Source organism: Anas acuta, chromosome W (assembly GCF_963932015.1).
Source record: "Anas acuta chromosome W, bAnaAcu1.1, whole genome shotgun sequence".
Classification (NCBI taxonomy): Eukaryota; Metazoa; Chordata; class Aves; order Anseriformes; family Anatidae; genus Anas; species Anas acuta.
The window spans coordinates 25,248-52,749 of NC_089016.1; the positions used below are offsets into that span (position 1 = coordinate 25,248).

At 64.2% G+C, this 27,502-nt stretch overlaps 5 protein-coding genes and 2 long non-coding RNA genes across 15 annotated transcripts; 5 read left to right on the forward strand and 2 right to left on the reverse strand.

Annotated features, from left to right (window-relative positions):
- The first annotated feature begins 956 nt into the window (after positions 1–956).
- On the forward strand, positions 957–4,146 carry ZBTB9 (zinc finger and BTB domain containing 9). The gene is given in 4 exon segments (XM_068665459.1): positions 957–1,049; positions 2,726–3,169; positions 3,171–4,118; positions 4,120–4,146. Coding segments are annotated over 3 exon segments (1,410 nt in total). The 5' UTR covers positions 957–1,049; positions 2,726–2,734.
- Positions 4,147–4,653: 507 nt separating this feature from the next.
- On the forward strand, positions 4,654–5,997 carry LOC137846951 (uncharacterized). Its single transcript, XR_011090672.1, has 2 exons — positions 4,654–4,914; positions 4,952–5,997. It is a non-coding gene; the product is annotated as an uncharacterized lncRNA (long non-coding RNA).
- Positions 5,912–13,372, reverse strand: CCHCR1 (coiled-coil alpha-helical rod protein 1). 5 transcript variants are annotated; one of them, XR_011090666.1, is made up of 15 exons: positions 13,318–13,372; positions 12,257–12,292; positions 12,117–12,177; positions 11,545–11,800; positions 10,605–10,685; positions 9,938–10,075; positions 9,756–9,866; positions 8,762–8,847; positions 7,904–8,016; positions 6,908–6,971; positions 6,773–6,828; positions 6,573–6,648; positions 6,450–6,492; positions 6,081–6,177; positions 5,912–5,962 (listed from the first exon to the last, which is right to left on the reverse strand). XR_011090666.1 is itself a non-coding variant. In XM_068665051.1 (15 exons), exons 1-14 carry the CDS (start codon positions 13,355–13,357, stop codon positions 6,092–6,094), a joined length of 1,209 nt encoding a protein of 402 aa, XP_068521152.1. In that variant the 5' UTR covers positions 13,358–13,372; the 3' UTR covers positions 5,912–5,962; positions 6,081–6,091. The 5 variants fall into 5 exon arrangements, 3 of the variants coding, with proteins under 3 accessions (XP_068521152.1, XP_068521151.1, XP_068521153.1); XM_068665051.1 differs by having other exon boundaries at positions 6,611–6,648; XM_068665050.1 differs by having other exon boundaries at positions 6,596–6,648.
- A 173-nt stretch (positions 13,373–13,545) lies between these two features.
- Positions 13,546–20,392, forward strand: LOC137846947 (uncharacterized). Of its 3 annotated transcripts, XM_068665054.1 has the most exons (5): positions 13,546–13,621; positions 15,495–15,549; positions 15,653–15,752; positions 17,689–18,071; positions 19,787–20,392. In XM_068665054.1, exons 4-5 carry the CDS (start codon positions 17,690–17,692, stop codon positions 20,233–20,235), a joined length of 831 nt encoding a protein of 276 aa, XP_068521155.1. In that variant the 5' UTR covers positions 13,546–13,621; positions 15,495–15,549; positions 15,653–15,752; position 17,689; the 3' UTR covers positions 20,236–20,392. The 3 variants fall into 3 exon arrangements, with proteins under 3 accessions (XP_068521155.1, XP_068521156.1, XP_068521154.1); XM_068665055.1 differs by lacking the exon at positions 15,495–15,549 and having other exon boundaries at positions 13,576–13,621; XM_068665053.1 differs by lacking the exons at positions 13,546–13,621; positions 15,495–15,549; positions 15,653–15,752 and adding an exon at positions 16,617–16,776.
- LOC137846950 (uncharacterized) lies at positions 18,078–18,685 on the forward strand. The gene is made up of 2 exons (XR_011090670.1): positions 18,078–18,229; positions 18,362–18,685. It is a non-coding gene; the product is annotated as an uncharacterized lncRNA (long non-coding RNA).
- Positions 20,393–20,413: 21 nt separating the features above from the next.
- On the forward strand, positions 20,414–24,360 carry LOC137846948 (ctenidin-1-like). Of its 3 annotated transcripts, none has more exons than XM_068665057.1 (3): positions 20,414–20,538; positions 22,448–22,599; positions 22,924–24,360. In XM_068665057.1, exons 2-3 carry the CDS (start codon positions 22,558–22,560, stop codon positions 23,566–23,568), a joined length of 687 nt encoding a protein of 228 aa, XP_068521158.1. In that variant the 5' UTR covers positions 20,414–20,538; positions 22,448–22,557; the 3' UTR covers positions 23,569–24,360. The 3 variants fall into 3 exon arrangements, with proteins under 3 accessions (XP_068521158.1, XP_068521159.1, XP_068521157.1); XM_068665058.1 differs by lacking the exon at positions 20,414–20,538 and adding an exon at positions 21,332–21,463; XM_068665056.1 differs by lacking the exon at positions 20,414–20,538 and adding an exon at positions 21,394–21,547.
- An 81-nt stretch (positions 24,361–24,441) lies between these two features.
- On the reverse strand, positions 24,442–27,496 carry LOC137846949 (mediator of DNA damage checkpoint protein 1-like). The gene is made up of 6 exons (XM_068665059.1): positions 27,244–27,496; positions 26,872–26,946; positions 26,040–26,225; positions 25,511–25,636; positions 25,310–25,420; positions 24,442–24,760 (listed from the first exon to the last, which is right to left on the reverse strand). The coding sequence occupies exons 3-6, from the start codon at positions 26,190–26,192 to the stop codon at positions 24,467–24,469; spliced, it is 684 nt and encodes a 227-aa protein (XP_068521160.1). The 5' UTR covers positions 26,193–26,225; positions 26,872–26,946; positions 27,244–27,496; the 3' UTR covers positions 24,442–24,466.
- Between the last annotated feature and the right edge of the window lie 6 nt (positions 27,497–27,502).

Genomic DNA, 27,502 nt, shown 5'->3' on the forward strand with positions numbered 1-27,502 from the left:
GCCCCCCCCCCAATGTACCGGGACCACCCCCCCTCTCCCGGTCCACCGGTGCCCCCCCCCCACATCGCACCGGGACCCCCCCACACCGTGCACCGGACACCCCCCCCCCGGTACACCGGGACCCCCCCCGGGACACCGGGACCCCCCTCCACATTGCACCGGGTCCCCCCCCACGCACCGGGCCCCCCCCCCCGGTGCACCGGGCTCCCTCCCACAATGCACCGGGCTCCTCCCCGGTCCACCGGGACACCCCCCCCTCAAACATTGCACCGGGCCCCCCCACCCCACAACCCCCCGGACCCCCCCCACCCCGGTGCCCCCCGCCCGGTCCGGGCCCGCCGCAGCCCCCGACAATCCGCCGCCCGCGGGCGGTCTCAGGGCGGGGTCTGGGCTGGCTCCAACCCCCGCCGCGGCCGGGGCCGCCGGTGCCCGCGGAGCCTTTAATAAACTCGGATCGGTCTTGTAAGCCCCGCCTCCAGGGGGGCGGGGCCTGCGGGGTGGGCGTGGTCTGAGCGTGGGGGCGTGGTTTGGGGAGTAGGGGGCGTGGTCTGATCGTGGGGGCGTGGTTTGGGGGAGTAGGGGGCGTGGTCTGTGGAAGGGGGCGTGGTTTGGGGGAGTAGGGGGCGTGGTCTGGGCGTGGGGGCGTGGTCTGAGTGAGGGGGCGTGGTTTGGGGGAGTAGGGGGCGTGGTCTGTGGAAGGGGGCGTGGTTTGGGGAGTAGGGGGCGTGGTCTACGTGGGAGGGCGTGGTCTATTGGGGGGCATGATCTGAGGCTGGGGGCTTGGTGGGTGTGAGAGGGCGTGGTCTGGGGGCGTGGTCTAACCAAGGAGGGCGTGGTCTGAGCATGGGGGCGTGGTCTGAGTAGGGGGCGTGGTCTGTGGGGGTGGGCGTGGCCCTGAGGTGGAGGCTCATGAATGGGGTGGGCGGGGCTTGGCTCGGGGTGGGGGCGGGGTTTGGCGGAGGGGGCGTGGCTTCGCCGGTGACGTCAGAGGGGGCGGGGCTTGCACGGCTGCGTCACCGTCACCGCTCGCAGGGCGCCGGCAGCCGGGGGTGAGCGAGAGCGGGGGGGCGTGCGGTCACGTGACGGGGGTGGGGTGGGGTTAGGGGGGCACCCCATGGGGTAACTGGGGCACCCCGGGGGGCAAAAGGAGGGACGGGGGGCGAAGCTCGCACCCTATAGGGCAATTAAGGCATCCTGGGGGGCAGTAGGGTGCTGCAGGGGGCAAATAGGGCACCCCATGGGGTAATAGGGGATCTCGTGGGGCAAATTGGGCACCCCATGGGGCAGAATGGGGCCCCCCTGGGCGATAGGATGCTCTATGGGGCAGTAGGATGCAGAAGAGGGCAAATAGGGGATGCCATGGGGTAACGGGGCATCTTGTGGGGCAAAATGGGCACCCCTTGGGGCAAAACAGGCATCCAGTAGGGCAATAGGATAGCCCATGGGGCAATAGGATGCAGCAGAAGGCAAATGGGGTACACCATGGGGTAAGTGGGCATCTCATGGGGCATTAGGGCACACCCATAGGGCAACGGGGCGGCATGTGGGGCAAAAAGGGCACCTCATGGGGTAACGGGACATGTCATGGGGCAATAGGGTAGCTGGTGGAGCAGTACAGCACCCCCTGGGGCAATAGGGTGTGCCATGGGGCAACAGAGCGATTCATGGGCCAAAGGACACCCCCCGGGGCATTAGAACAATTAATGGGGCAATAGGGCACCCCATGGGGCAACAGAGCATCTTGTGGGGCATGAGGCCATGCCACGGGGCCATGTGGTAGTCTTGGGGGCAACAGAGCAATTTGTGGGGCAATAGTGTCACCCTGTGGGGTGACAGTGATCCACGAGGCAATAGGGCACCCCATGGGACAATAGGGCAACCCATGGGGGAATAGGGCACCCCCTGGGGCGGTAGAACAATTCATGGGGCAACAGAGCATCTCATGAGGCAATAGGGCACCCTATGGGGCAATAGAGCATCTCATGGGGCAACAGGATACCCCAGGAGGCAATAGGGCGTCTCATGGGGCAATAGTGCATCCTAGGGGGCAGTAGGGCAGCCTGTGGGGTGACAAAGCAATCTGCAAGGCACTGGAACACCCCATGGGGCAATAAGACATCTCATGGGGCAATAGGGCGTCTCATGGGGCAACAGAACCCCAGTGAGACAACGGGGCAGTAGAAAAATTCCTGGGGCAATAGAGCACCTCGGGGGGCAAAAGGGCACCTTGGGGGGCAATAGGGCATCTCACGGGGCAACAGGGCATCTCATGGGGCAGTAGGGCACCCTGTGGAATGATGAAGCGATCCACAAGACAACGGGACACCCCATGGGGCAGTAGGGCATCTCATGGGGCAACAGGACACCCTGTGGGACAATGGGGCAGTAGAAAAATTCCTGGGGCAATAGAACACCTCGGGGGGCAATAGGGCACCCTATGGGGCAATAGGGCACTTTGGGGGGCAACAGGGCATCTCATGGGGCAGTAGGGCACCCTGTGGGACAATGGGGCAGTAGAACAATTCTTGGGGCAATAGAACACCTCGGGGAGCAATAGGGCACCTCGGGGGGCAATAGGGCATCTCACGGGGCAACAGGGCACCATGTGGGGTGACAGCAACTCATGAGGCCGCGGAGCACCCCATGGGCCAACGGGGCGCACCGTCCACATCTCAACGGGGCCACCGCCCGCTGACGTCCCCATCCCCGTCCCCGTCCCCCCCAGGTGCCCAGGATGGCGGCGGAGGGCGGCCGGGTGCAGATCTCGTTCCCGCAGCACGCGGCGGCGCTGCTGGACTCCCTGAACCGCCTGCGGCTGGAGGGCAAATTCTGCGACGTGGCCGTGCACGTGGGGGGCCGCGTCTTCCCGGCCCACAAGAGCGTCCTGGCCGCCGCCTCGCCCTTCTTCCACGACAAGCTGCTGCTGCAGGACGGGGGGCGCCTGCTGCTGCCCCCCGCCATCGACCCCGAGGCTTTCGAGGGTCTCCTGCACCTCATCTACTCGGGGCGCTTGACGCTGCTGCTGGAGGCCCTGCCCGGCCACCTCCTGGTGGCCAGCGGCTTGCAGATGTGGCACGTTGTGGACCAGTGCTCCGAAATCCTGCGGGAGCTGGAGGGGGGCCCGTGCCGCTGGGCCGGGCGAAGCGGCGGCGAGGCCACGGTGGTGGCGGCATCGAGCGGGCGAGGTGGCGGCGGGGACGCGGCGCCGTGCGGTGCCCGCAGTGGGGACGGGGGCCGCGGTGGCCTCGTGGCCCGCGCGGGGCGGCGAGGGGGCGGCGTGGGCCGACGCGGCGGCGACCTCGTTCCCCAAGGATGGCGGGGACGAGGTCCTCAAGATCCGCCTGGCCGCCGACGTGGCCTCGGCGGCGGCGACGTCGTCACTGGGCTCACTGCTGAAGGACGCTGGCGACGAGGTCCTCAAGATCTGCGTGGAGGAGGACGAGGAGGAAGAGGAGGAGGAGGAGGAAGGCGGAGGCCGCCGGCGCCGCCACCGCGGCGACAAAGCCCTGCAGATCGTGCTGGAGGAGGAGGAGGAAGAGGAGGAAGACGGGGCCGTGGTGGCGCCTCCGGAAAGCACCTCCAAGGTCTTCTACGTCAAGCAGGAGGCCGGCGGTGACGCCGCCATCACCGCCGCCGCCTCCGCCACCACCTTCCTACCGGCAGCGGAGGCTCACGGCGACTTCTCCCCGGCGGAGGTGAGCTACATCATCCCCTCGAGCGGCGGCGGCGGCGGCGGCGTGGCGGCGTCCGCGTTCCCCCAGCCCTCGTGGAAGCCGGTGGACCTGCACGGCAACGAGATCCTGGCGCAGGCGGCGCACGGGCAGGCGCTGCACGCGCCGGTGAAGCTGGGGGCGGCCCCCGACGGCAAACGCTTCGGCTGCTTGTGCGGGAAGCGCTTCGCCGTCAAGCCCAAGCGGGACCGGCACATCATGCTGACCTTCAGCCTGCGGCCCTTCGCCTGCGCCGCCTGCCACAAGCGCTTCAAGCTCAAGCACCACCTGACGGAGCACATGAAGACCCACGAGGGCGCCGGGCGCGCCTGCGAGCGCTGCGGGCGCCGCTTCCGCCTGCGCAGCGGGCTGGCCAAGCACCGGCCCCTCTGCCAGGGGCCGCGCTGGGGGGGGGGGCTGCTGGGCCTGCGAGTGAATTTGGGGTTTTTTTTTGGGGGGTGGGGGGAGAGTAGGGGGTGTAGGGGGCATGGGGGAAGGTGGAGGGAATGGGGGAGGAATGGGGGGGGAGGAATGGGGGTGTGGGGGGGAATAGGGATGTGGGGGGGAATGGGGGTGCGGGGGGAAATAGGGATATGGGGGGGAAATGGGGATACGGGGGGAATAGGGATGTGGGGAGGAATGGGGGTGCGGGGAGGAATGGAGATATGGGGGGGGAATAGGGATATGGGGGGGAATGGGGATGGGGGGAATAGGGATATGGGATGGGGGTGTGGGGAATGTAGATGTGGGATGGGGGTGCGGGGATGGGGGAAGGTGGAGGGATGTGGGGGAGAATATGGATATGGGGTGGGGGTGTGGGGAATGCAAATATGGGATGGGAGTGCGGGGATGGGGGGAGAATGGCGGAATGGGATGGGGTTGTAGGGATAGGGGAAGGTGGGGAGATAGGGGAAGGTGGGGGGATAGGGGATGTGTGGGGGGATTGGGGACATGGGGGGTAATAGGGATATGGGATGGGGTTGTAGGGATGGGGGAAGGTGGGGGGATAGGGGATGTGGGGGGGGGAATGGGGATCTGGGATTGGGGTGTGGGGTGATGGAGGAATGGGGACATAGAGGGGGCATAGGGACAGGGGAAGGTGTGGGAGGGGACATGGGGACAAGGGGAGGACATAGGTGGCATGGGGACAAAGGGGGGGCATGGGGACAGGAAGGCACGGGAGTAGGCATGGGGGCTTGAGTGGGTATGGGGACGTGGGGGGTTTATAGGGACACAGGAAGATATGGGGACATGGGGATTGTGTGGGGACACAGGAAGATATGGGGACATTGGGGCTCTGCTCCAGCTTCCATGGAGGAAAGGGGGACTTCAAAAGGATCAAGACATGGGGACACAGGAGGACATGGGGACGTGGGGTTACAGGAAGATGGGGACGTGGAGAGGGGACATGGGGACACGGAGGGGGGCGTGGGGAGGCAGTGGCATGGGGATGGGGGGTTACGTGGAGACACAGGGCACGAGGACATGTCGGTGTGGGGACACGGGGGCTGTGGGGGACACACAGGGACACGGGGGGGACATGGGGGTGGCTGTGGGGCTGCGGCATGGTGACGCGGGGCACAAAGGGACTGCTTTGCCCCAACCCCCATCTGGTGGGGGTTGGCCCCATTTTGAGGGGATTTGGCCCCATTTTGGGGTCTGATTCCGGTTTCCGGTGGGGACAGTGAGGCGCCCGGCTGGGTCGCCATGGCAACGGGCGCCATGTTCCTGGCGTCGCCATGGCAACGGGCGCCATGTTCCCACTGTCGCCATGGCAACGCGGCCTACCGCAGGCCCTGGGGGGACCCCGATGTCCCCATGGGGTCCCCCATGTCCCCTCGTGTCCCTCATCGCCCTCATTGCCAGCCCTGTACCCCTCAAGACCCTCCTGTCCCCCTTGGGGACACCAGTGTGACCCCCCCAGACCTCCCTGTCCCCCTTAGGGACATCAATGTCCCCCCCCCACAGACCCTCCCGTCCCCCTTGGGGACATTGCTGTCCCTTTGGGGACATCCGTGTCCCCCCCCGAGACTCTGCTGTCCCTCTTGAGGACACCAATGAGACCCCCCAGACCCTCCTGTCCCCTTTGGGGACACGCCACCCCCCCCCCCCGCCACATCCCCGCTTTGCCACCCTAAACCACGGGGACGCTCCTGTCCCTGTCCCCAAGTGCCACCCCCACAAGGACACGGGGCCACCAGCGGTGTCACAGCTTTTAATGAGCCCAAACGGTGCGAAAAAGGGGCAAAAACCTGTGAAATGCAAATAAAATCACTCGTTGGGGGCAGCGAGAGCCAGCGCGTGACAGGGCCTGGGGGTGGCACTGTCACCTGGGAGGTGACAACATGGAGGGGAGGGGGACACACTCACCTGGACACCACTCAGGGGGGGGTCCCGATGTCCCCATCGTCCCTGAGGATGGCGGCACCCAGGGCCTGCAGCTGTGTCACCAGGGAGCCCAGCGCCACTGAGGGAGGGGGACATTGGGGACATTGGGGGGACAGGAGGGGACACCGGGGTGGGGGGGACACCAAGACACTGCGGGGGGACATTTGGGTGCTGGGGGGAGGGGGGGCAGGACATCTTTTGGGGACATTTGGGAGTGGGGGGGGGGAAATGGGGACACCCAGGGGACACCCGTGGAGATGGGGACATGGGGACGCTGTGGGGGGACACATGGGGACACCGTGGGGGACACATGGGGACGCCACGGGGGGGACATGGGGACACCGGACCTACCTCTGCCAGGGGGTACGCTCGTCCTGTCCCCACAGGGGGTGACCTGGGCAGGGGACAAGGGGGGACATTGTGGGGACACTGTGGGGACAGCAGCCACCCCTGTCCCCAAGCCCCCCCACACACCCTGTGTCCCCTCCCTGTGTCACCTCGTCCCGTGTCACCTCGTCCCGTGTCACCTCCACCAGCCCTGAGGCCACCCCTGTGGGGACAAGGACATGCCACCATGGGGACACGGCAGGGGACACGGCTGCCACTCGTCTCAGGTGACACCAGGTCCCCCAAAGTGTCCCCCAAAAAAATGTCCCCAGAGTGTCCCCGCTCACCACTGTGCTGTGTCCCCGCAGGCGGACGGGCTCCTCCTGTCACCTCGGCCACCAAGCTGGGGACAGGGCCACCGTGTCACCCTCGGAGTCCCCAAAAACAGGGCCCCCCCCGGTGTCCCCCTGCCCCTCACTCACTTGTCACCCGCCGGCTCCTGCTGCCACTGCAGCCGGTCCAGGGCCACCAGCGGGGCCACCAGCCCTGGGGACAAGGGACAGGGTGACGCTGGCTGCCCGCAGGGTGACGGCCACCCGAGGGGGGTGACGGTGACACTGGAGCCACACGGGACCACCACGGCCACATCCCCATCCCGTCCTTGTGTCCCCATGGCCCTGTGGCCCCATCTGTGTCCCCAACCTTGTCCTTGTCCCCTTCTGGTTGTCCCCATCCTTGTCCCCAACCCACATCCTTGTCCCCACCCCATGTCCTTGTCCCCTCCTGGTTGTCCCCATGTCCCTGTCCTTGTCCCCAGCCCACGTCCTTGTCCCCTCCTTCTTGTTCCCATGTCCCCAACCCATATCCCTGTCCCTACCCCACGTCCCTGTCCCCATGTCCCTGTCCCCTTCTGGTTGTCCCCATGTCCCTGTCCTTGTCCCCAACCCACGTCCTTGTCCCCTCCTTCTTGTCCCCATGTCCCCAACCCATATCCCTGTCCCTACCCCACGTCCCTGTCCCCATGTCTCTGTCCCCTTCTGGTTGTCCCCATGTCCCTGTCCTTGTCCCCAACCCATATCCCTGTCCCCTTCTGGTTGTCCCCATGTCCCCATCCTTGTCCCCTCCCCATATCCCTGTCCCCTCCCCACTGTCCCTTTGTCCCCATCCTTGTCCCCGTGTCCCCCTGATCCCTCCCCATTCCCCCCTGTCCCCAACCCCACCTCCCCCCTGTCCCCATGTCCCTGCCCCGCTGTCCCCATGTCCCCAACCTCCCGTCTCCATGTCCCCAACCCCCTGTCCCCATGTCCCCAACCTTGTCCCCAACCTATATCTCTGTCCCCAGCCCATGTCTCTGTCACCTTTCCATGTCCCTGTCCCCTTCTGGTTGTCCCCATGTCCCCAACCTCCCATCCCCATGTCCCTGCCCTGCTGTCCCCATGTCCCCAACCCCATGTCCCCGTGTCCCCATGTCCCCTCACCCCGCAGGACCCGCAGCCGCCGCCCCGCGCGGTGCAGGCGGGCGCTGAGGCCACCCAAGGCCCCGGTGGCCGCTGTCACCGCGGCCTCGCGCCCTGTCACCGCCACCGCCAGCCTGGGGACAGGGACAGGGAAAGGACTCAGCGCTCCCAGTGCCTCCCAGTCCATCCCAGTCCCCCCCCCGGTGCCAACAAGCGGTCCCCAGCACACCTCAGTTCCCCCCCCCAGTCCCTCCCAGTCCCTCCCAGTGCCACCAAGTGGTCCCCAGCCCCTCCCAGTTCCCCCCAGTCCACCCCAGTTACCCCCCCAGCGGTCCCTAGCCCATCCCAGTTTCCCCCAGTCCACCCCAGTTACCCCCCCAGCGGTCCCTAGCCCATCCCAGTTTCCCCCAGTCCACTCCAGTTACCCCCCCAGTGGTCCCCAGCCCCTCCCAGTTCTCCCCAGTCCACCCCAGTTACCCCCCCAGTGGTCCCTAGCCCATCCCAGTTTCCCCCAGTCCACCCCAGTTACCCCCACAGTGGTCCCTAGCCCATCCCAGTTCCACCCTGTCCCTCCCAGTTCCACCCCCAGTGCCACCAAGTGGTCTCCAGCACACCCCGGTTCCCCCCCAGTCCCTCCCAGTCTCTCCCAGTACCCCCACGTGGTCCCCAGCCCCTCCCAGGTCCTCTCCAGTCCCCCCCAGTTCCTCCCAGTCCATCCTAGTTCCCTCCCAGCATCCCCTCAGCGCCACCAAGTGGTCCCCAGCCCTTCCCAGTTTGCCCCCAGTCCCTCCCAGTCTCTCCTAGTGCCCCCAGGTGGTCCCCAGCCCGCCCCCCAGTCCCTCCCAGTTTCCCTCCAGTCCCTCCCAGTGCTCCCAGTACCTGGCGACCGCCTGGGCCAGTCCCCCCAGTGCCTCCTCGGCCGCCTCTGCCCGGCCCCGCTGCCGCGCCACCTCCTGCGCCAGGCGCTGGGACAAGTGCCACCGCGTCCCCAGGGTGTCCCCAAGGTGTCCCCAGGGGTCCCCCACGTGTCCCCTTCATGTCCCCAACCCCCCCCCCAGGTCCCTGCTGTGTGCCCCCCCCCACGCCCCCTGGGATGTCCCCAACACGCCCCCAAGTGTCCCCAACCACCCCCAACATGACCCCAGTGTCCCCAAGGATGTCCCCATATGTCCCCAACATGTCCCCAAGTGTCCCCAAGCACCCCCAACACGTCCCCAAGCACCCCAACATGACCCCAGTGTCCCCAAGGAAGTCCCCAGGGCCCCCAACATGTCCCCAAGTGTCCCCAACGCATCCCCAAGCACCCCCAACATGACCCCAGTGTCCCCAACACGCCCCCAAGTGTCCCCAACCATGTCCCCAAGTGTTCCCAATACGATCCCAGTGTCCCCAACACGCCCCCAACATGTCCCCAGTGCCCCCAACAACGTCCCCAAGTGTCCCCAACACGCCCTCAGTGTCCCCAAGGATGTCCCCAGTGCCCCCAACCATGTCCCCAATGTCCCCAACACGTCCCCAGTGTCCCCAACCATGTCCCCAGTGTCCCCAAGCACCCCCAACATGACTCCAGTGTCCCCAAGCATGTCCCCAATGTCCCCAACACGTCCCCAGTGCCCCCAACCATGTCCCCAAGTGTCCCCAAGCACCCCCAACATGACCCCAGTGTCCCCAAGGATGTCCCCAACGTCCCCAACACGTCCCCAAGTGTCCCCAACCCGCCCCCAGTACCCCCCACACACCCCCCACATCCCCCAACCCCCCCCAGCTCCCCATTCCACAACCCCCCGCCCCACATCACCCCCCCCACACCCCTCCCCGTGTCCCCACGCCCCCCCAGCGTCCCCCCCCCGTGTCCCCATGTCCCCCCCCTGACCTCAGCCTCCCTCCTCAGCAGCTCGGCGCTGGCCTCCCTCTCCCGCAGCCTCAGCTCCAGCCTCGCCCCCCGCCGCCTCCCCGCCGCCACCTCCGCCCCCAGCGCCCCCACCTGCGAAAAAAGGTCAGGGGGTGTCCCCAACCCCCCGGGGGGGGGGACAGGGGACACGGGGGGGCACCCACCTGCGCCCGTAGCCCCCTCTGAGCCTCCTCCTGCGCCCGCAGCTGCACCAGGAGGGCGAAGACCTTGGCCCGCCAGCGCCCCAGCAGCGCCCGCAGCCGGGGGGGGGCCATGGCCAGAGGCACCCCGGGGGGGGGCAGCTGGGGGGTAAAAGGGGTGAGGGGGGGGGTTAGGGGGTTTTGGAGGGTTTGGGGGGGGGTTATAGGGGGTGAGGGGGGAGTTTGGGGCACCCGGAGTGCCCACAGTTTGCAGGAGGGAAACCCAAAGTGTTCCCCCCCCCAAACAGGGGGGGGGCATAAAGAAGCCCCCAACACCTCAAGGCCCCCCCACGACACTCAAGACCCCCCCCCCCAGTCCCCCAAAGCCATGCCCGTACCCTAAAGCCACCCCACAGCACCCCAAAACCCCCAAAAGCCCCCCACACACCACCCCAAAGCCCCCCCAGCACCCCAAAGCCCCCCCCAAGCATTCCACAGCCCCCCCAGGACCCCTCCACCACCCCAAAGCCCCCCCCCCAGCACCCCAAAGGCCCCCAAAGCCCCCCCCCAACACCACCCCAACACCCCCCAGAGCCTCCCCAGCCCCCCTCCAGCACCCCAAAGCCCCCCAGCACCCCCCCAGCCCCCCAACGCCCCCCCCAGCCCCCCAAATCCCCCCCCAGCCCCCCACCTCTCGCTCCAGCTCGCGCTCCTGCAGGGCCAGGATGTGGCTCAGGGCGCTGAGCCGGGCCTGGAGCAGCTCCGGGGCCTCCTGGGGGGGGGACATGGGGACATTGTGGGGACATTGTGGGGACACTGGGCATGGGGACACCGTGGGGACATTGTGTGGACACGATGGGGATAGGGGGACATGGGGACATTGTGGGGACGTCCTGGAGACACTCACTGGGTATGGGGACACGGTGGCGACACCATGGGGACACCACGGGGATGTGGGGACATGGGGGGGGACATGGGGACATTGTGGGGACATCCTGGGGACACTGGGTATGGGTACATTGCAGGGACACCACAGGGATGGGGGACATGGGGACATGCTGGGGACACTGGGTATGGGGACACTGTGGGGACACCACGGGGATGTGGGGACACAGGGGGGGACATGGGGACATTGTGGGGACGTCCTGGGGACACTGGGTATGGGGACATGGGGACACCATGGCGACATGGGGACACTGTAGGGACATGGGGACACCGGATATAGGGACATTGTGGGGACGTCCTGGGGACACTGGGTATGGGGACACACTGGAGACACGGGGACACTGCGGGGACAGGGCCACCGTGTCACCAAGGGGATGTGGGGATGTATTGGGGACACCACAGGGACAATGCCACCGTGTCACCAGGACAATGGTATGTGGGGGACACTGTGGGGACATCCTGGGGACACCGGGTATGGGGACACAGTGAGGACACCGTGGGGACATTGTGGGGACGTTCTGGGGACACTGGGTATGGGGACACAGTGGGGACATTTTGGGGACACCACAGGGGTGGGGGGACATGGGGGGGGACATGGGGACACGGGGGGGCCACCAGGGGGCGGGGGGACACGGGGACATTGTGGGGACAGGGCCACCAGCAGGGGGCGTCCCCCCCCCACTCACCTCCCCCGCAGGTGGCTCCTGGCCAGGCCCCACCCCCTCGGCCTGGCCCCGCCCCTTTTCTGCTCCAAGCTCCGCCCCCAGGCTCTGGCTCCGCCTCCTCTCAGCCTCAAGCTCCGCCCCCAGGGCTTGGCTCCGCCTCCTCTCGGCTTCAAGCTCCGCCCCCAGGGCTTGGCTCCGCCCCCTTTCTGCTTCAAGCTCCGCCCCCAGGGCTTGGCTCCGCCTCCTCTCGGCCTCAAGCTCCGCCCCCAGGGACCTGCTGAAGGGAACTGAGGCCAGGCTCCGGGGCTTACTGGGAGCACTGGGAGGTTACTGGGAGCAGTGGGAGCTACTGGGAGAACTGGGTGATGGTGTCAGTGCTTACTGGGAGAGGAGCCAGGTTACTGGGAGCGCTGGGAGCTACTGGGACGGCGAAAGCATGTTAAGAACAGAGCCTGGGGGGGCAACTGGTGATACTGGAGTGTTACTGGGAAGGGGCTACAGAGAGCACTGGGGGCTACTGGAAACCCTGGGGAGGAACTGGGTGATTACTGGGAGGCTACTGGGAGAACTGGGAGGTTACTGGGAGGACTTACCTGGTACTGGGGCTGGGGGGGCGGAGCACAAAGTGTGATGGGGGGACAAGGCCCCACAGACCTGGGGGGGGGACAGGGGGTGGCACCACGCGACCAGTGCTCACCAGTACCCCCCAGTACCTCCCAGTACCCACCAGTACCTGGTGGCCCCGGGGGACCCTCGGCCATGGCACCTGCTGGGGGGTGACACTCCCAGTAAGTCCCAGTTCCCCCAGTTCAGGGCTGCTTGCCCCTGCACAATCCCAGTACCCAGCCCCAGTAGCTCCCAGTAGCTCCCAGTAACTCCTCATATCCCTCTCCCATAGCTCCCAGTACCCCCAGTGGCTCCCAGTAACTGCCCCCCACGCTCCCACTGCCTCCCAGTATCCCCCAGTACCTACCAGCATTCCCACACACACTCCCAGTAGCTCCCAGTATCCCCTCACTCACTCCCAGTAACCACCCTCAAAGGCTCCCAGTACCTCCCAGTGGCCCCCAGTTCCCCACCAAACGGCTCCCAGTACCACCCAGTACCTTCCAGTATCACCCAGTACCTCCCAGTAACCGCTTCCCATGGCCCCACTGCCTCCCAATGGTTCCCAGTTCCCTCCTCAGAGACTCCCAGTGCCTCCCATTATCTCCCAGTGACTCCCAGTATCCCCTCACTCTCTCCCAGTAACTCCCAGTAACCACTTCTCATGCCCCCACTGCTTCCCAGTGGCTCCCAGTTCCCTCCTCAGAGGCTCCCAGTGCCTCCCAGTGCCTCCCATTATCTCCCAGTGACTCCCAGTATCCCCTCACTCTCTCCCAGTAACTCCCAGTAACCACTTCTCATGCCCCCACTGCTTCCCAGTGGCCCCCAGTTCCCCACCAAACGGCTCCCAGTACCACCCAGTACCTCCCAGTAACCGCTCCCCATGGCCCCACTGCCTCCCAGTGGCTCCCAGTTCCCCCCTCAGAGACTCCCAGTGCCTCCCATTATCTCCCAGTGACTCCCAGTATCCCCTCACTCTCTCCCAGTAACTCCCAGTAACCACTTCCCATGCCCCCACTGCTTCCCAGTGGCTCCCAGTTCCCTCCTCAGAGGCTCCCAGTACTTCCCGGTACCTCCCAGTGACTCCCAGTATCCCCTCACTCGCTCCCAGTAACTCCCAGTAACCGCTCCCCACGCCCCCAGTGGCTCACAGTTCCCTCCTCAGAGGCTCCCAGTGCTTCCCAGTACCTCCCAGTATCCCCCAGTACCCCCCAGCCGCGCACTGCATGCTGGGAACGCGCCCCCACCGCCTCTCTCCCGCTCCTGGCGGCTCAGCCAATCAGCGCGAGGAACGGCCGAAAGGGCCCGCCCCCAGCCCCGTCGGCGGGAAAGAGGCAGCCAATGAGAGGCAGAGGGGCGGGACGGAGGCCCGGCCTCCCAGCCGGCCAATCGGCAGCGCCCGCTGGGATTGGCACGGGCGGGGGCCAATCAGAGCTCGAGGGGCGGAGCCGGCGTGAACAAGGCGCTGAGGGGCGAAATGGCGGAGCTGGGGGTAAAGGGGGGTAAAAGGGGGTCGGGGGGCAAATGGGGGAAAATAGGGGGTAAATGGGGAAAATGGAGGCAAATAGGGGGTAAATGGGGGCAAATAGGGGCAAATAGGGGGTAAAAAGGGACCTGAGGGGGATAAATGCTGGTAAAAGGGGGTAAACAAGGGGTCTGAGGGGGTAAATAGGGGCCTAGGGGGGGAAATGGGGGAAAATAGGGGGTAAATGGGGAAAATAGGGGGTAAAAGGGGACCTGAGGGGGGTAAAAAGGGGCCCTGGGGGGGTAAATGGGGGCAATGGGGGGGTTAAAGGGGGTCGGGAGGGTAAATGGGGGCAAATAGGGGGGGTAAAAGGGGACCTGAGGGGGATAAATGGGGGTAAAAGGGGATAAACGAGGGGTCTGAGGGGGGTAAATAGGGGCCTAGGGGGGTAAATAGGGGCAATGGGGGGGCTAAAGGGGGTCGGGGGGGTAAATGGGGGCAAATAGGGGGGGTAAAAGGGGACCTGAGGGGGATAAATGGTGGTAAAAGGGGGTAAACAGGGGGTCTGCGGGGGGTAAATAGGGGCCTAGGGGGGTAAATAGTGGCTGGGGAGGGGTAATTGGAGACCTGGGGGGGGAAATAGGGGCAAATGGGGGCCCTGGGGGGGTAAATGGGGGCAATGGGGGGGTTAAAGGGGGTCGGGGGGGTAAATGGAGGCAAATAGGGGGGTAAAAGGGGGTCTGAGGGGGATAAATGGGGGTAAATGGGGGCCACAGGGGGGTGAAAGGGGACCTGAGGGGGGCAATTGGGGGGTAAATGGGGACTATAGAGGGCTAAAAGGGGACCTGAGGGGGGTAAATGGTGGTAAAAGGGGGTAAACAGGGGGTCTGGGGGGGGTAAATAGGGGCCGGGGGGGGCAAATGGGGGGTAAATGGGGGCAATGGGGGGGTTAAAGGAGGTCGGGGGGGTAAATGGGGGCAAATAGGGGGGTAAAAGGGGACCTGAGGGGGATAAATGGGGGTAAAAGGGGGGTAAACGGGGGGCTGGAGGGGTAAATTGTGGCAGCTGGGGGGTAAATCGGGGTCTGGGGTGGTAAGTAGGGGTAAATGGGGGCCATGGGGGGGTAAATAGTAGCGATTGGGGTAATTAGTGGCAATTTGGGGGGTAAATGTGGGTCTGAGAGGGTAAATAGGGGCAAATGGGGGGTAAATGGGGGTCTGGGGGGGGTAAATGGGGTCCTGAGGGAGTAACTGGGGGTCTGAGTAGGATAAAAGGGGCCCTGGGGGGTAAATGGGGGTCTAAGGGGGGTAAATGGGGGCAAATGGGAGGTAAAAGGGGGTCTGAGGGGGTAAATGGGGGTCTGTGGGGGAGAAATGGGAATTTAAGGGGGGTAAAAGGGGTCTTTGGGGGGGGTAATGGGGTCCTGGGGGGTAAATGGGGGTCCAGGCTGGGAAATGAGGTGTCTGAGGGGGAGAAATGGGGGCCTGAGGGGGTCAGGGGGGTAAATGGGGGTCCAAGGGGGAGAAATGGGGATCTGGGGGGGTCAGGGGGGGTAAATGGGGGTCCAAGGGGGAGAAATGGGGATCTGGGGGGGTAAATAGGGACAAATGGGGGCTTGAGAGGGTAAGTGGGGATTTAGGGGGGAAATGGGGGTCCTGGGGGTGTAACTGGGGGGGTAAATGGGGGCTTTGTGGGGTTAGTGGGGCACTGGGGGGGAAATGGGGGGTCTGGGAGGAGAAATGGGGGGTCTGGGGGGTGAAATGGGGGCTTTGGGGGGTGAAATGGGGTCCTGGGGGGGGTGTAACTGGGGTGTGGGGGTGTAACGGGGTCAGGGGGTGTAAATGGGGCCGGGGGGGGCAGTACCAGCCCCCCCTCCGTGACTCAGCCCCCTCCTGTCCAGGTGCCGGCGCGGAGCCGTGGGGGACACCGCCATGGGGACACCGCCGGGGACACAGGTGGGTGCTGGGGGGGTTTTGGGGTCCCCCCCCGGGTCCCCAAGGAGCCCTCCCCACTGGGACCCCCCCCTGATCCCACTGGGACCCCCCCCTGATCCCGCAGGGTGGCCCTGGTGGCAGCGATGGGGACGTTGGGGACACCGGTGACATCGGGGACGTCTGGGACACTGAGCGGCGCCAGGGCCACCTCTGCATTCCTCCTGGTGAGTACGGACCAGTATGGCCCAGTTAAAACCAGTAAGAACCAGTAGGGACCAGTAAGGAGCTGTAGCACCAATAGAAGACCCCACAAACCAGTAAGAACCAGTAGGAGCGGGGTAAACCCTATGGATTTACAGGGGAGGGTATGGGCTCCTCTGACCAGTACGGACCAGTTTAGACCAGTAGGGATCTTGTTTTGTCCCCAGTGTGTCCCCAGGTGTCCCCAGCATCCCTTGAACGTGTCCCCAAATGTCCCCGCTGTGTCCTGAATGTGTCCCCAGTGTCCCCAAGTGCCCCCAAGCCTCCCCCCTGTGTCCTTAACATGTCCCCAAGCTTCCCCCACATGTCCCCAAGTGTCCCCAATGTGTCCTGAACATGTCCCCGGTGTCCCCTGAATGTGTCCCCAAGCGTCCCCAAGCATCCCTTGAACGTGTCCCCAAATGTCCCCGGTGTCCCCTGAACGTGTCCCCAAGTGTCCCCAAGCATCCCCTACATGTCCCCAAATGTCCCCAGTGTCCCCTGAACGTGTCCCCAAGCATCCCCAGCATGTCCCCAAGTGTCCCCAACTCGTCCCAGCGTGTCCCCAGCATGCCCCCCTGTCCCCACCACGTCCTAATGGGGTTCCCCAGCGTGTCCCCATCAGGTCCCGGGGGTGTCCCCAGGTGTCCCCAGTGGGACCCACAGGTCCCATCCCCGCACCAGCCAATGGGAGGCCGCGCTGGGGCAGATTGACAGCACCAACAGCCAATCAGCACTCACAGGGCGCGGCTGGGGTGGGGACGAGGGCCCTGGGGGGCAACTGGGGGACCCTGGGGGCATCAGCAGGGCCCTGGGGGGCAAATTAGGGCCGGGGGGGGTCAGTGGGGCAAATGGGGGGCAAGTGGGGTCCTGGGGGGCGTGTGTGGGTGCAGGGGGGGGACAAAGTCCTGCCCCTGTCCCCCACGTGACGTGGGTACGTGGCCAGGAAGGTGGCAAGGCAGCGCCAGGGGTGCCACCGCCCGCTTGGGGACGTTTCCAAGGGCACAGGTGGGTGCCAGGGGACCCTTGGGGACCCTTGGGGGGGGACCCCAAAGTGGGGGGGTGGCCCCCGGCGCCGGCGGCGCCGCGGGAAGGGGAAGTCGGCGACTTCCTGCGAGCGGGGACGCCGTGGGGACACCGCGGGGACCCGTACGGGTGCCAGCACGTTGGTGGCACTCATGGGGACACCGCTGGGCACCGTGGGGACATCGGGGGTCGGGGATCCCCCCAGGGGGTGACCCCACACGGGGACACTGGGTTCCTGCTCCTGGGAGTGTCCCCTCCGCGGTCCATGGGGTGGTGGCATTGTCACCGAGTGTCCCGGTGGGGACGTGGCCACGGGGACTTCGGTGTCACCCCCGTGGACGTGGCCCTTCGGGGGTGCTGGGGGCCTCGGGGACACTCAGGGCACTTCTCTGGGATTGTCCCTTTTGGGGCACATGGGGACCCAAGGAGGTGGCCCCAAGGAGATGTCCCCAAGGAGGTGGCCCCACATGGATACTCAGGTCCTGAAGGAGGTGTCCCCAACAGGACAGAAGTGTCCCCAAGGTGTCCCTGTGTGGACGCTGGGGTCGCCAAGAAGGTGTCCCCAAGGAGGTGTCCCCAAATGGACCCCGAGGTTCCCAAGAAGCTGTCCCCAAGGAGGTGTCTTCGCTGGGACCCTGAGCTCCCTAAGGAGATGTCCCCACATGGACACTGGGGTCCCCAGGGCGGTGTCCCCAGCTGGACAAATGTGTCCCCAAGGTGTCCTTATCTGGACACTGAGGTCCCCACGGAGGTGTCCCCAACTGGACCTAGTGTCCCCAGGGTGTCCTTATCTGGACACTGAGGTCCCCATGGAGGTGTCCCCAAGGAGGTGTCCCCAACTGGACAGCCGTGTCCCCAAGATGTCCCCCCGCTGACCCTTTGTGTCCCCCCCAGGATGGCCTCCGCTCAGCTGACCTCGGCGCTGGCCATGGCCTCGGCGGCCACCTCGCAGGGCGTGAAGGCACTGGTGAGACTGGCCAACGCGCTGGGGACACCGGAGGAGATGCCGGAGGCACAGGAGGAGGTCGAGGAGGCGGTGGCGGAGGCCGAGAGGACCCTGAGGAGGCTGGACCAGGTGCAGATGGCCATGCTTGCCACCAAGGCGGCGGAGGAGCCGGGGCTGGAGGCCACGAGCATCTACAGGACCTTGGTGGCCATCACCGAGGCCAGGGTCAAGGAGCTGGAGCGGGAGCAGAAGCGGAACCGGCGGCAGCAGAAGCTCCTGGTGGTGCTGCGCAACGTCGCCCTGGGGCTGCTGCTGCTCTGCACCCCCCTGCGTGAGTACGGGCCGGGGGGGGGCCAGGAGGAGCCAGTAAGAAGTGGTGGAAACCAGTAAGATCCAGTAGAGGCCAGCAAAAAAGCAGTAAAATCCAGTAAAGGCTGGTAAAAAAAAGCAGTAAAATCCAGTAGAGGCCAGTAAAAAAAGTAGTAGGAAGCAGTAAGAAATCGTAGAAACCAATAAGAAACGGTAGAGGCTAGTAAAAACCAGTAGAGGCCAGTAAGAAACCAGTAAAAAGTGGCAGAGGTTCGTAAAATCCAGTAGAGGCCACTAAAAAAGCAGTAAAAGCCAGTAAGGAACTGGTAGGAAGCAGTAAGAAGTCGTAGAAAGCAGTAAGAAACGGTAGAGGCTCATAAAATCCAGTAGAGGCCAGTAAAAAAACAGTAAAAGCTGGTAGAGGCCAGTAAAAAAGCAGTAGGAACCAGTAAGAAACCAGTAAAAAACAATAGAGGCTCGTAAAATCCAGTAGAGGCCAGTAAAAAAGCAGTAAAAGCCAGTAAGGAACTGGTAGAAACCAGTAAGAAATCGTAGAAACCAGTAAAAAACGGTAGAGGTTAGTAAGAACCAGTAGAGTCCAGTAAAAAAGCAGCAAAAGCCAGTAAGGGACCAGTATGAACCAGTACAAACCAGTAAGGGACCAACAGGGAGTCCTTCAGGTCCATTTGGTTCACTGGTGCTGGTGGAGAGCGCTATGGCCCAGTAGGCACCAGTTCAGACCAGTAAGGAATCCTGCAAACCAGTAGGCTCTTCCCCCTTTTTCTATTACGGACCAGTACGGGTGCCCTGCAGACCAGTTTAGACCAGTATACACCACTAGAGGTTAGCGAGAACTACCGTAAACCACTAAGGAACAGTACAGACCAGTAAGAACCATTAGGTTTTATCCTGCCCTGACTGGTTTAGACCATCAAGGAGCCCTACAGACCAGTAAGAACTGCTATAGACCAGTAGGGAGTTCCAGTATAGACCAGTGTAGACTCTCCTGTGCTCCCAGTATGGACCAGGGGCCACTGGGAGGGGATCAAGGGACACTGGGAGGGGATCAAAGGATAGTGGGAGGGCAGGGGGACTGGGGACACTGGGATGGGACAGGGACACTGGGAAGGGGATGGGGGCGCTGGGAGGGAACTGGGGGGCACTGGGAGGAGGACCAGGGGACCTCGGGACGGGATGGGGACACTGGGAGGGGACTGGGGGCACTGGGAGTGAGCCGGAGGGTACTGGGAGGGGATCAAGGGACACTGGAAGAGGATGGGGACACTGGGAGGGAATGGGGACACTGGGAAGAGGATACTGGGGAGGGGATGGGGACACTGGGAGGGAACTGGGGGGCACTGGGAGGAGGACCAGGGGACACTGGGACAGGATGGGGACACCGGGATGGGACAGGGACACTGGGAAGAGGACACTGGGAAGGGGATGGGGACACTGGGAGGGGGACTGGGGGCACTGGGAGTGAACCAGAGGGTACTGGGAGGGGATTGGGGACACTGGGAAGAGGATACTGGGAGGGGATGGGGGCACTGGGACAGGATGGGGACACCGGGAGGGGACAGGGACACTGGGAAGAGGACACTGGGGAGGGGCTGGGGGCACTGGGAGGGAACTGGGGGGCACTGGGAGGGGACCAGAGGCCACAATTTGGGGACGGTGACCCCGGGAACGCCACCAGGGGCCACCAGGTGCCACCCCCGTCCCTCCTTGTCCCCGCAGTGTCCTTCGACGCGGTGCGGGAGGCGCTGGGGGTGACACAGGAGGGCCACCTCGTCCCCTGCCTGGCCACCATCCTGCTGGTGTGCCAGGTGGCCGCCTGGGCCTCCGAGCGCTCCGGCCACCACCTGGCCACCGCCTTGGACCAGCAACGTCACCAACTGACCCGTTACGGTCACCTGGCCGACGCCACCCGCCCCCCCAATGTCCCCCAAGACAAATGGGAGGTCTCGGTGGCCCAACGGAAGCTGGAGAAGGTGGCCAACCAGTTGCGGCAGCTACTGGGAGCACTGGAGGACGACCTGCAGGACGCCCGCGGCTTCCCCGCCACCACCCGCGCCTTGGGGACAGCCGCGGTGGCCTTGGGGACGGTGACCCAGGACGAGGAGGCGACGCGGAGGCTGGTGGAGGCGCTGCGGCTGCTGCCCGGGGAGGTGGTGGTGCAGCCGTAGCCCCCCCCCGGTGACCTTGGGGACAGCGGTGTCACCCGGGGGCGTCCTGGGGTCCCCCTGGTCCTTTTTGGGGACGCTGAGGTGGCCTGTTGGGGACAGGGAGGGTGGCACTGTCCTTTGTCTCCTCGCCCCAATAAATAAATAAAGCTGAAGGGTGCGCCCAGGCTCTGGTTCGTCACTTACGGGGGTGGGGACGTCCTTGAGGACAAGGGGACGTGTCCTTGAATTGTCCCCACCGCCAGGATTGTCCCCGACAGCCCCCAGGATCCCCCCGTTGGATGTCCCCAGGCTGTGGGGGACAAGGTGGGGACACAGCAGGGCCCTCGGGACAATTTGGGGACACAACGGGGGGGCTGTGGGAGGCACAAGGGGGACATCCTGAGGGGTCCTTGGGGCTGTGACGGGGACATCGGGGGACACTGGGGACATCTGGGGCTGTTGGGGACATTGGGGGCTGTTGGGGGACATTGGGGACATCTGGGGCTGTGGGGGACATTGGGGACATCTGGGGCTGTGGGGGACATTGGGGGCTGTTGGGGGACATTGGGGACATCTGGGGCTGTGGGGGACATTGGGGACATCTGGGGCTGTGGGGGACATTGGGGGCTGTTGGGGGACATTGGGGACATCTGGGGCTGTGGGGGACGTTGGGGGCTGTTGGGGGGGACATTGGGGGCTGTTGGGGGACATTGGGGACATCTGGGGCTGTGGGGGACATCAGGAGACATTGGGGGCTGTTGGGGGACATTGGGGACATCTGGGGCTGTGGGGGACATTGGGGGCTGTTGGGGGGGACATTGGGGACATCTGGGGCTGTGGGGGACATTGGGGGACATTGGGGGACATCGGGGGCTGTTGGGGACATCGAGGGCTTGGAACATCGTGGGGACATCCGAGTGCCACCGCGTCCCCAGCCCCACGTGTCCCCAAGTGTCCCCCCTGCCACCGCCCGTGGGGACCCCGGAGGCCCCCAGGGGAATTGGGGACAAATCAGGAACCCCCCCCCCCCCAACCCCCAACAATGTCTGCATCCAAAAAAGCGACAAAAAAAAAAAAAAAAGGGAAAAAAAATCCCCCAAAAGGAAGAACCCGGCCCCAGGCGGAGGAAAACTCGGGAAGGCAGCTGGGGGAAGGGAGCTGAGCGCTCGGGGCGTGCCCCAAATCCATGCGTTTCCACCCAAAACACGCTCCGGGAACTTTCTCTTTCCCTTCTGGAGCCGCGGCCGCGGTGAGGCTCCTGCGTGTTTCTTCCCCCGGCCCAGTTTTGGGTCCGTTTCACCCAATTTGATCATTTCTGAGGGCCCTGGTCCTGGTACTGTCCCCGACCCCAAAACAAACCCTAAATTCCCTGGGATGTACGGGGTGGGCTCAGGTGTGGGGTTTTCATGCTTAATTCAAATATTTTTGCTGCTGGATTCTTAATTTTTGCTACTTCCGAAAATCTGGGATTTTGGTACCTCTGTGATAGCTTTATTAATAATTTGTGGGATTTCAGGATTTCTGTGATTTCTTTGTAATAATCTGTGGGATTTTGGTGTCTCTGTGTGTCCTTCATTAATCATTTATGGGATTTTGGTACCTCTGTGCTTGCTTTTTTAATCATTTCGGAGATTTTGGTACTTCTGTCCTTGCTTTATTAATAATTTGTGGGATTTTGGTACCTCTGTGATGGATTTATTAATAATTTCTGAGATTTTGGAACCTCTTTGATTGCTTTACTAATAATTTCTGGGATTTTGGTGTCTCTGGGTTTGCTTTATTAATAATTTGTGGGATTTTGGTACCTCTGCTCTTGTGGTTTTTTGTTTGTTTGTTTTTTAATAATTTGTAGGATTTTGCTGCCTCTGTTACTTCTTTTTTAATAATTTGTGGGCTTTTGGTACCTCTGTGCTTACTTTATTAATAATTTGTTAGATTTTGGTGTCTCTGTGATTGCTTCATTAATAATTTGTGGGATTTTGGTACTTTGGTGCTTGCGTTAATAACATTTTGTGGCATTTTTGTGCCTCTGTGCTTGCTTTATGAATAATTTGCGGGATTTTGGTACTTTGGTGCTTGCATTAATAATAATTTGTGGATTTTGGTACTTTGGTGCTTGCGTTAATAACAATTTGTGGGATTTTTGTGCCTCCGTGCTTGCTTTATGAATAATTTCTGAGATTTTTGCCGTCTCCAGGCTTTTCCCATTAAGCCCAGCTGTGTTTATGAGCAGGGATTTACTGAAATCTGTGATAAACGCGGAATTTGGGGCAAGCCAGCCTGAGACGCGACGCCTGGACCAGCTGAGGGGCCCTGAGGGTTGTCACCCCCCTGCCACCCGCAATGTGGACGTCGGATGTCACCGGGGCCACCAGCCCCACTGAGGTGGGGCCAGGTCCGGGGCGGATGAGGGGATGTGGGGACAAGGGGACAGGGTGGTGGCAGAGGGACAGCAGGGTTGGGGAGACATGGGGGGGGGGAAGGGGACAGAGGGCGGCAGGGGGTGACGTTGGGAGCGGTGACAGGGGACGGGGTGGTGACCCAGGGGACAAGGGACAGCAGGCGACAGTGGCCACGTCCCCACGCTTGGGGACACGGCTGTCCCTGGGGGTGTCTTGGGGCCACCGTGCCTTCACCCCAGCACCCCCAGGGACAGGGGACAGCGAGGAGGCCACAAGGACCACGGTGTCCCCCTTATCCCGTCCCCAGGTGTCCCCGGAGCTGCTGAAGCCGCTGGTGGACGTGGTGGCCGCCATGGGCAAGCTGGGGGCCACCAGCGGGGACATTCCCCTGGCCAAGCCGGGGGAATCGCTGCGGGGTGGCCTCCTCACCTTCAGGGCCGGCGTGCGCGAGGCCGTGATCCACCGCTACGGGGAGGCCGCCCGCCTGCGCCGAGCCCTGGCCACCACCGCCACCGAAGGGCCCGGTGGCCCCCGCGGCCACCGCGGTGGCCACCGTCAGCGGCTGGCTGAAGGCGGTGGCCACCGTGGAGGCCGCCTGGGCCAAGCTGAAGGCGGAGGCCACCGGCCTGAAGGACGCCTGCGCGGTGGTCGCCAAAACTGGGGCCACCGCCGGGGCCACCGCCGGGGCCGCCATGGGCGAGCTGAGGGAGGCGATTGCCCGGGAGAACGAGGCCTGCAAGAATCTGCGGGCTGCCACCCACCTCCTGCCGCTGGCCTTGGAGCCCACCGAGCCGGCCGAGAAGATGGAAGCCCACGATGCGCGGCTGGCGGGGGCCCAGGCGCAGCTGCAGGCGGCCAGCAAGGCCACCGAGGAGGTTGCGGCGGGTGGCGGCGCGCGTGGGGAATGCCAAGGAGTGGGGACAGCGCGCGGCGGTGGCCTGCGAGCTTTTAGGGCAGCTGGTGGTGGCCTGTGACGGCGCCCACCGCTACTACTGCCACCTGCAGGGCCGCCTCAAGGACATCGAGGCCATGGTGGGCCCCGAGGCCACGCAGGGGGACGCGGGCAGCCCCAAAGGGCTGGCGGAGGCGGGTGGCGGTGGCCGAGGCTCTGTGGGTCGCCAGCGGCCGCCTGGCCAATGAGCACCTCCTGGATATGCTGAGTGTGGTCCAGGTGCTGCTGACCACCGGTGGCACCACCGAGGCCGCGGACTTGGCCCGGCGCTGCCAAGATGCCACCACCGCCCTCCCGGGGCTGCTGCCACCAGGGCTTGCGTAGGGGACGGTGGCTTTGGTGGCACCCAAAGGCAATGGGTCATGGAGCAGGAGCGTTTTGGGTGGAAAAGGGGCCTTCAAGGCCACCAAGGCCAGGCTGAGCCATGTCCCCTAGAGCCACGTCCCCCAGTGCCACGTCCCCTAGCGCCACGTCCTTTAGTGCCTCATTGGCAAAAAAATTGATTGATTAAATTGATTAAAAAAAACGGGACGTGGAGCGATAAAATGAGAAACTGATGGATAAAAATCAATAAAAAGGAGAAATCGTTTGATGAAAACAACAAAAAAAAAAAAAGCGTGATGAAGTGGTAAATTGCTCGTTGACAACGATAAATGGATGAAAATGATAAATGGATGAAAATGATAAATTGTTGATAATGATAAATGGATGAAAATGATAAATGGATGAAAATGATGATAAATTGATTGATTAAAATGATAAAATGATAAATAGATTGATAAAAACGATAACTTGATTGACAGTGGGGACCCCCCGGGAGATGCCACCCCCACATTCCCACCCCCCAACCACCAAATCATACTTTTTTCACCATTTCTTTTTTTTTTTGTGCAAAATCTCATTTATTCCGGGGTTGTGGGTGCCGCCGCGTCCTGCCCTGCGCCGCGGGGGGGGCCCGGAGCTGCCGAGGGGACGCCGGAGGAGGTTGAGGGGACTTTGGGGGGGGATCTTGGGGGACCCCCGAGGGACCTGGGGGGGTGTCCGGGGGGGCGAGGAGGAAGTCCTGGAGCTGGAGGCGCTGCCGCAGGAGCCCGGTGAGGAGGAGCTCGGCCGAGGCCAGGGGCAGGCGGGCGCTCAGCGCCGGCGCCCAGCACCCCGAATCCTCCCCGCAGGAGATCACCAGCCTCCGGGGCTGCGGGGGTGTCACCGGGGGGGGGGGAGGAATTAGGGGGGGGGGTCCCTGCATCACCAGGACCCCCCCCAAAAGCCCCTGGGGTTGTTTGAGATGGGGAGGGATTCGGTGCCCCCACCGGGGAGCCCGTTGGTGGTAATAGGGTCCCGTGTGCTCAGCGCAACCCCCACTTTGGGACACTCCCCCCCCAAAATTCCCCCTTCTCCCAGGACCCCTGGGAGCCCCCAACCCCAATGGGATCCCCCCAGCCCCCCTCCGGATCCCTCAACCCCTATGTGGCCCCCCCCAGCTCCCCCAGGACCCCTCAACCCCAATAGGATCCCTCAGACCCCCCCTGGGATCCCTCAACCCCAATGGGACCCCCCCAGGACCCCTTCCCCATAACGAGACCCCAAATTCCCCCCCATGTCCCCTGGCGGTTCTGAGACGTCCAATGTCCCCCCCAATGTCCCCTCCCAGTGACCCTGGCTCCCCAATGTCCCCGTGGTCCCCTCCCCAGCAGGTCTGGACCCCAATGTCCCCCCCCCCCGGTCCCCAGTGTCCCCTCACCCCGTAGGTGCAGGGCATGGTGGGCAGGAAGGTGCCACCGCTGCAGGTGACGATGTCCCGCATCTGCTCGGGCTCGGGGCGGACGCTGGGGGTGACGTGGACCTCGTAGCCCTTGGGGACACCAGGGGACACGGCCGTCAGGCCCACCCCGAGCCCCCTGGGGACACTCGGGGACACTCGGGGACACCTGGGGACGATCACCTGGAGCAAGGGGTGGCGGCGGGCACGGCTGAGGGCCTGGGACAAGCTGAAGCCGAAGTGACGTTCCTGCTGGCTGTCACGCACCAGGAAGGACCCTGGGGCCAGCACGCGGCCACTGCGGGCACTCTGGGGACAGGGGACAACGCGGTGACACTATTGTCCCCTAAGGACACCCCCATATCCCCAGGAACCTTCCCTGTTCCCCAGAACAACCCCCTTTTATCCATAAGGACCTCCGTGTCCCCGAGGAACAACCCTCTGATGTCCCCAAACACCATGTCCCCAAGGACCCGCTGTCCCCAAGGACCTGCTGTTGTCCCCAAGGACCTCATTCCTGTCCCCAAAGCCTTTGTCCCGCAACCCCAAGGACCCGCTGCCCCCAAACACCCCCTCCTCATCCCCCAAGCCCCCCGCGTCCCCAAGCACCCTCTCCTTGTCCCCAAGCCCCCCACGCTCTGTCCCCCAGCACCCTCACGTCCCCCCAGCCGCCCCCTCCCTGTCCCCAAACCCTCTCCCCGTCCCCGGGGACCTCGTGGAGCCACTTGGGGGTGACGATGGGGACGCCCCGTGCCACCGCGCAGAGGAACTTGACGGTGCGCCGGACGCGGTCGGTCACCAGGTGGGTGCAGTCGAAGACGGAGGTGGCCATGGACCCCCCCAGCGAGCCCAGGGCCACCTCCATGTCCGGGGAGGCCACCACCCCCGTGAACAGCACCTGGGGACACCGCGGGGACGTCCTTGGGGTGGTCACCGCCCCCCTCAAGAGCACCCGGGGACACGTTGGGGACACTGGGATGGTTTGGGGACACTACGGGGACACCACTGGCACCCCTAAAGGATTTTGGGGGGGACATGGGGGCACCCTGGGGGGGGTGGATGGATACTGGGGGGGATATGGGGACACTGTGGGGGGGGACAAAGGGACATTTTGGGGGACTCCGAGACATCCTGGGGGACTTGGGGACATTTTGGGGACATTTCAGGGGACACGGATGTTTTTGGGGACTTGGGGGCCTTCTGGGGGACATTCTGGGGACATTTTGGGGGACACTTTGGGGGACATTTCAGGGGACACAGACGTTTTGGGGGGACTTGGGGACATTCTCAGGGACATTTGGGGGACATTTCAGGGGACACGGACATTTTGGGGGACTTGGGGACATTCTGGGTGACTTGGGGACATTTTGGGGGACATTTTGGGGACATTTCAGAGGATACGGACATTTTGGGGGACACCGAGACATTCTTGGGGACATTTTGGGGGACATTTCAGGGGACACGGACGTTTTGGGGGACTTGGGGACATTTTGGGTGACTTGGGGGACATTTTGGGGACATTTTGGGGACCCCCCCACGCCTACCTTGGGGCTGGAGGAGCCGGCGCCTCCTCGAGGGCGGAGCTGGACCCGGGCGCCCTCCGGTGGCTCCTCCTCCTCCTGGGAGGGGGCGGAGCCATGGCGCAAGGCCCCGCCCCCTCCCCAGCAAGCCCCACCCCCCCCACCCGACCTCCCCACCAATCAGCAGCCAGTGGGCGGGGCTTGCGTCCTGCTCAGAAGCCCCTCCCACCCTGACCACGCCCCCACACTTTGGCCCCTCCCACCCCAGTGATGACCACACCCCATAGGCTCCGCCCACAGGACCCCACCCAATCAGGCTCCACCCACACGACCCCACCCTTTTAGGCCCCGCCCACACGACCCCACCCAGACTCCACCCTATCAGGCTCCACCCACCCTTATCTGCGAGGGGGCGTGGCCACTCCTTTGGGGGCGTGTCCTGGGCGGTGGGCGTGGCTCCTCCTGGCCCCGCCCCTTCTTGGCCGGCGGCTCCGCAGGGGAGGGGGGGCGGGCCCGGAGGCGAGGGCTGCGGCGCGGGGGGGCGGGGCATGGCAGAGCCCCGCCCCTCGCCTGGTTGGCCCCGCCCCTCACCTGGCTGGCCCCGCCCCCTCCAGAGGCCCCGCCCACCGCGGAGGCCCCGCCCCCTGCAGGGGCT

Excerpts from the sequence above, each read along its gene's own strand:
- LOC137846947 (XM_068665054.1), top strand. The coding sequence starts at position 17,690 with ATGGCCTCCGCTCAGCTGACCTCGGCGCTGGCCATGGCCTCGGCGGCC. Across the intron at positions 18,072-19,786 it reads GCTGCTCTGCACCCCCCTGC|TGTCCTTCGACGCGGTGCGG; the intron begins GTGAGTACGGGC and ends TTGTCCCCGCAG.
- CCHCR1 (XM_068665050.1), bottom strand. The coding sequence starts at position 13,357 with ATGCAGTGCGCGGCTGGGGGGTACTGGGGGATACTGGGAG. Across the intron at positions 12,178-12,256 it reads GGGTCCCCCGGGGCCACCAG|GTCTGTGGGGCCTTGTCCCC; the intron begins GTACTGGTGGGT and ends TCCCCCCCCCAG. Across the intron at positions 6,972-7,903 it reads GCGGCTGCGGGTCCTGCGGG|GGCTGGTGGCCCCGCTGGTG; the intron begins GTGAGGGGACAT and ends CCTTGTCCCCAG.
- LOC137846948 (XM_068665057.1), top strand. The coding sequence starts at position 22,558 with ATGTGGACGTCGGATGTCACCGGGGCCACCAGCCCCACTGAG. Across the intron at positions 22,600-22,923 it reads GGGCCACCAGCCCCACTGAG|GTGTCCCCGGAGCTGCTGAA; the intron begins GTGGGGCCAGGT and ends TCCCGTCCCCAG.
- LOC137846949 (XM_068665059.1), bottom strand. The coding sequence starts at position 26,192 with ATGGAGGTGGCCCTGGGCTCGCTGGGGGGGTCCATGGCCACCTCCGTC. Across the intron at positions 25,421-25,510 it reads GCCGCCACCCCTTGCTCCAG|GGCTACGAGGTCCACGTCAC; the intron begins GTGATCGTCCCC and ends GGTGTCCCCAAG. Across the intron at positions 24,761-25,309 it reads CCATGCCCTGCACCTACGGG|CCCCGGAGGCTGGTGATCTC; the intron begins GTGAGGGGACAC and ends ACACCCCCGCAG.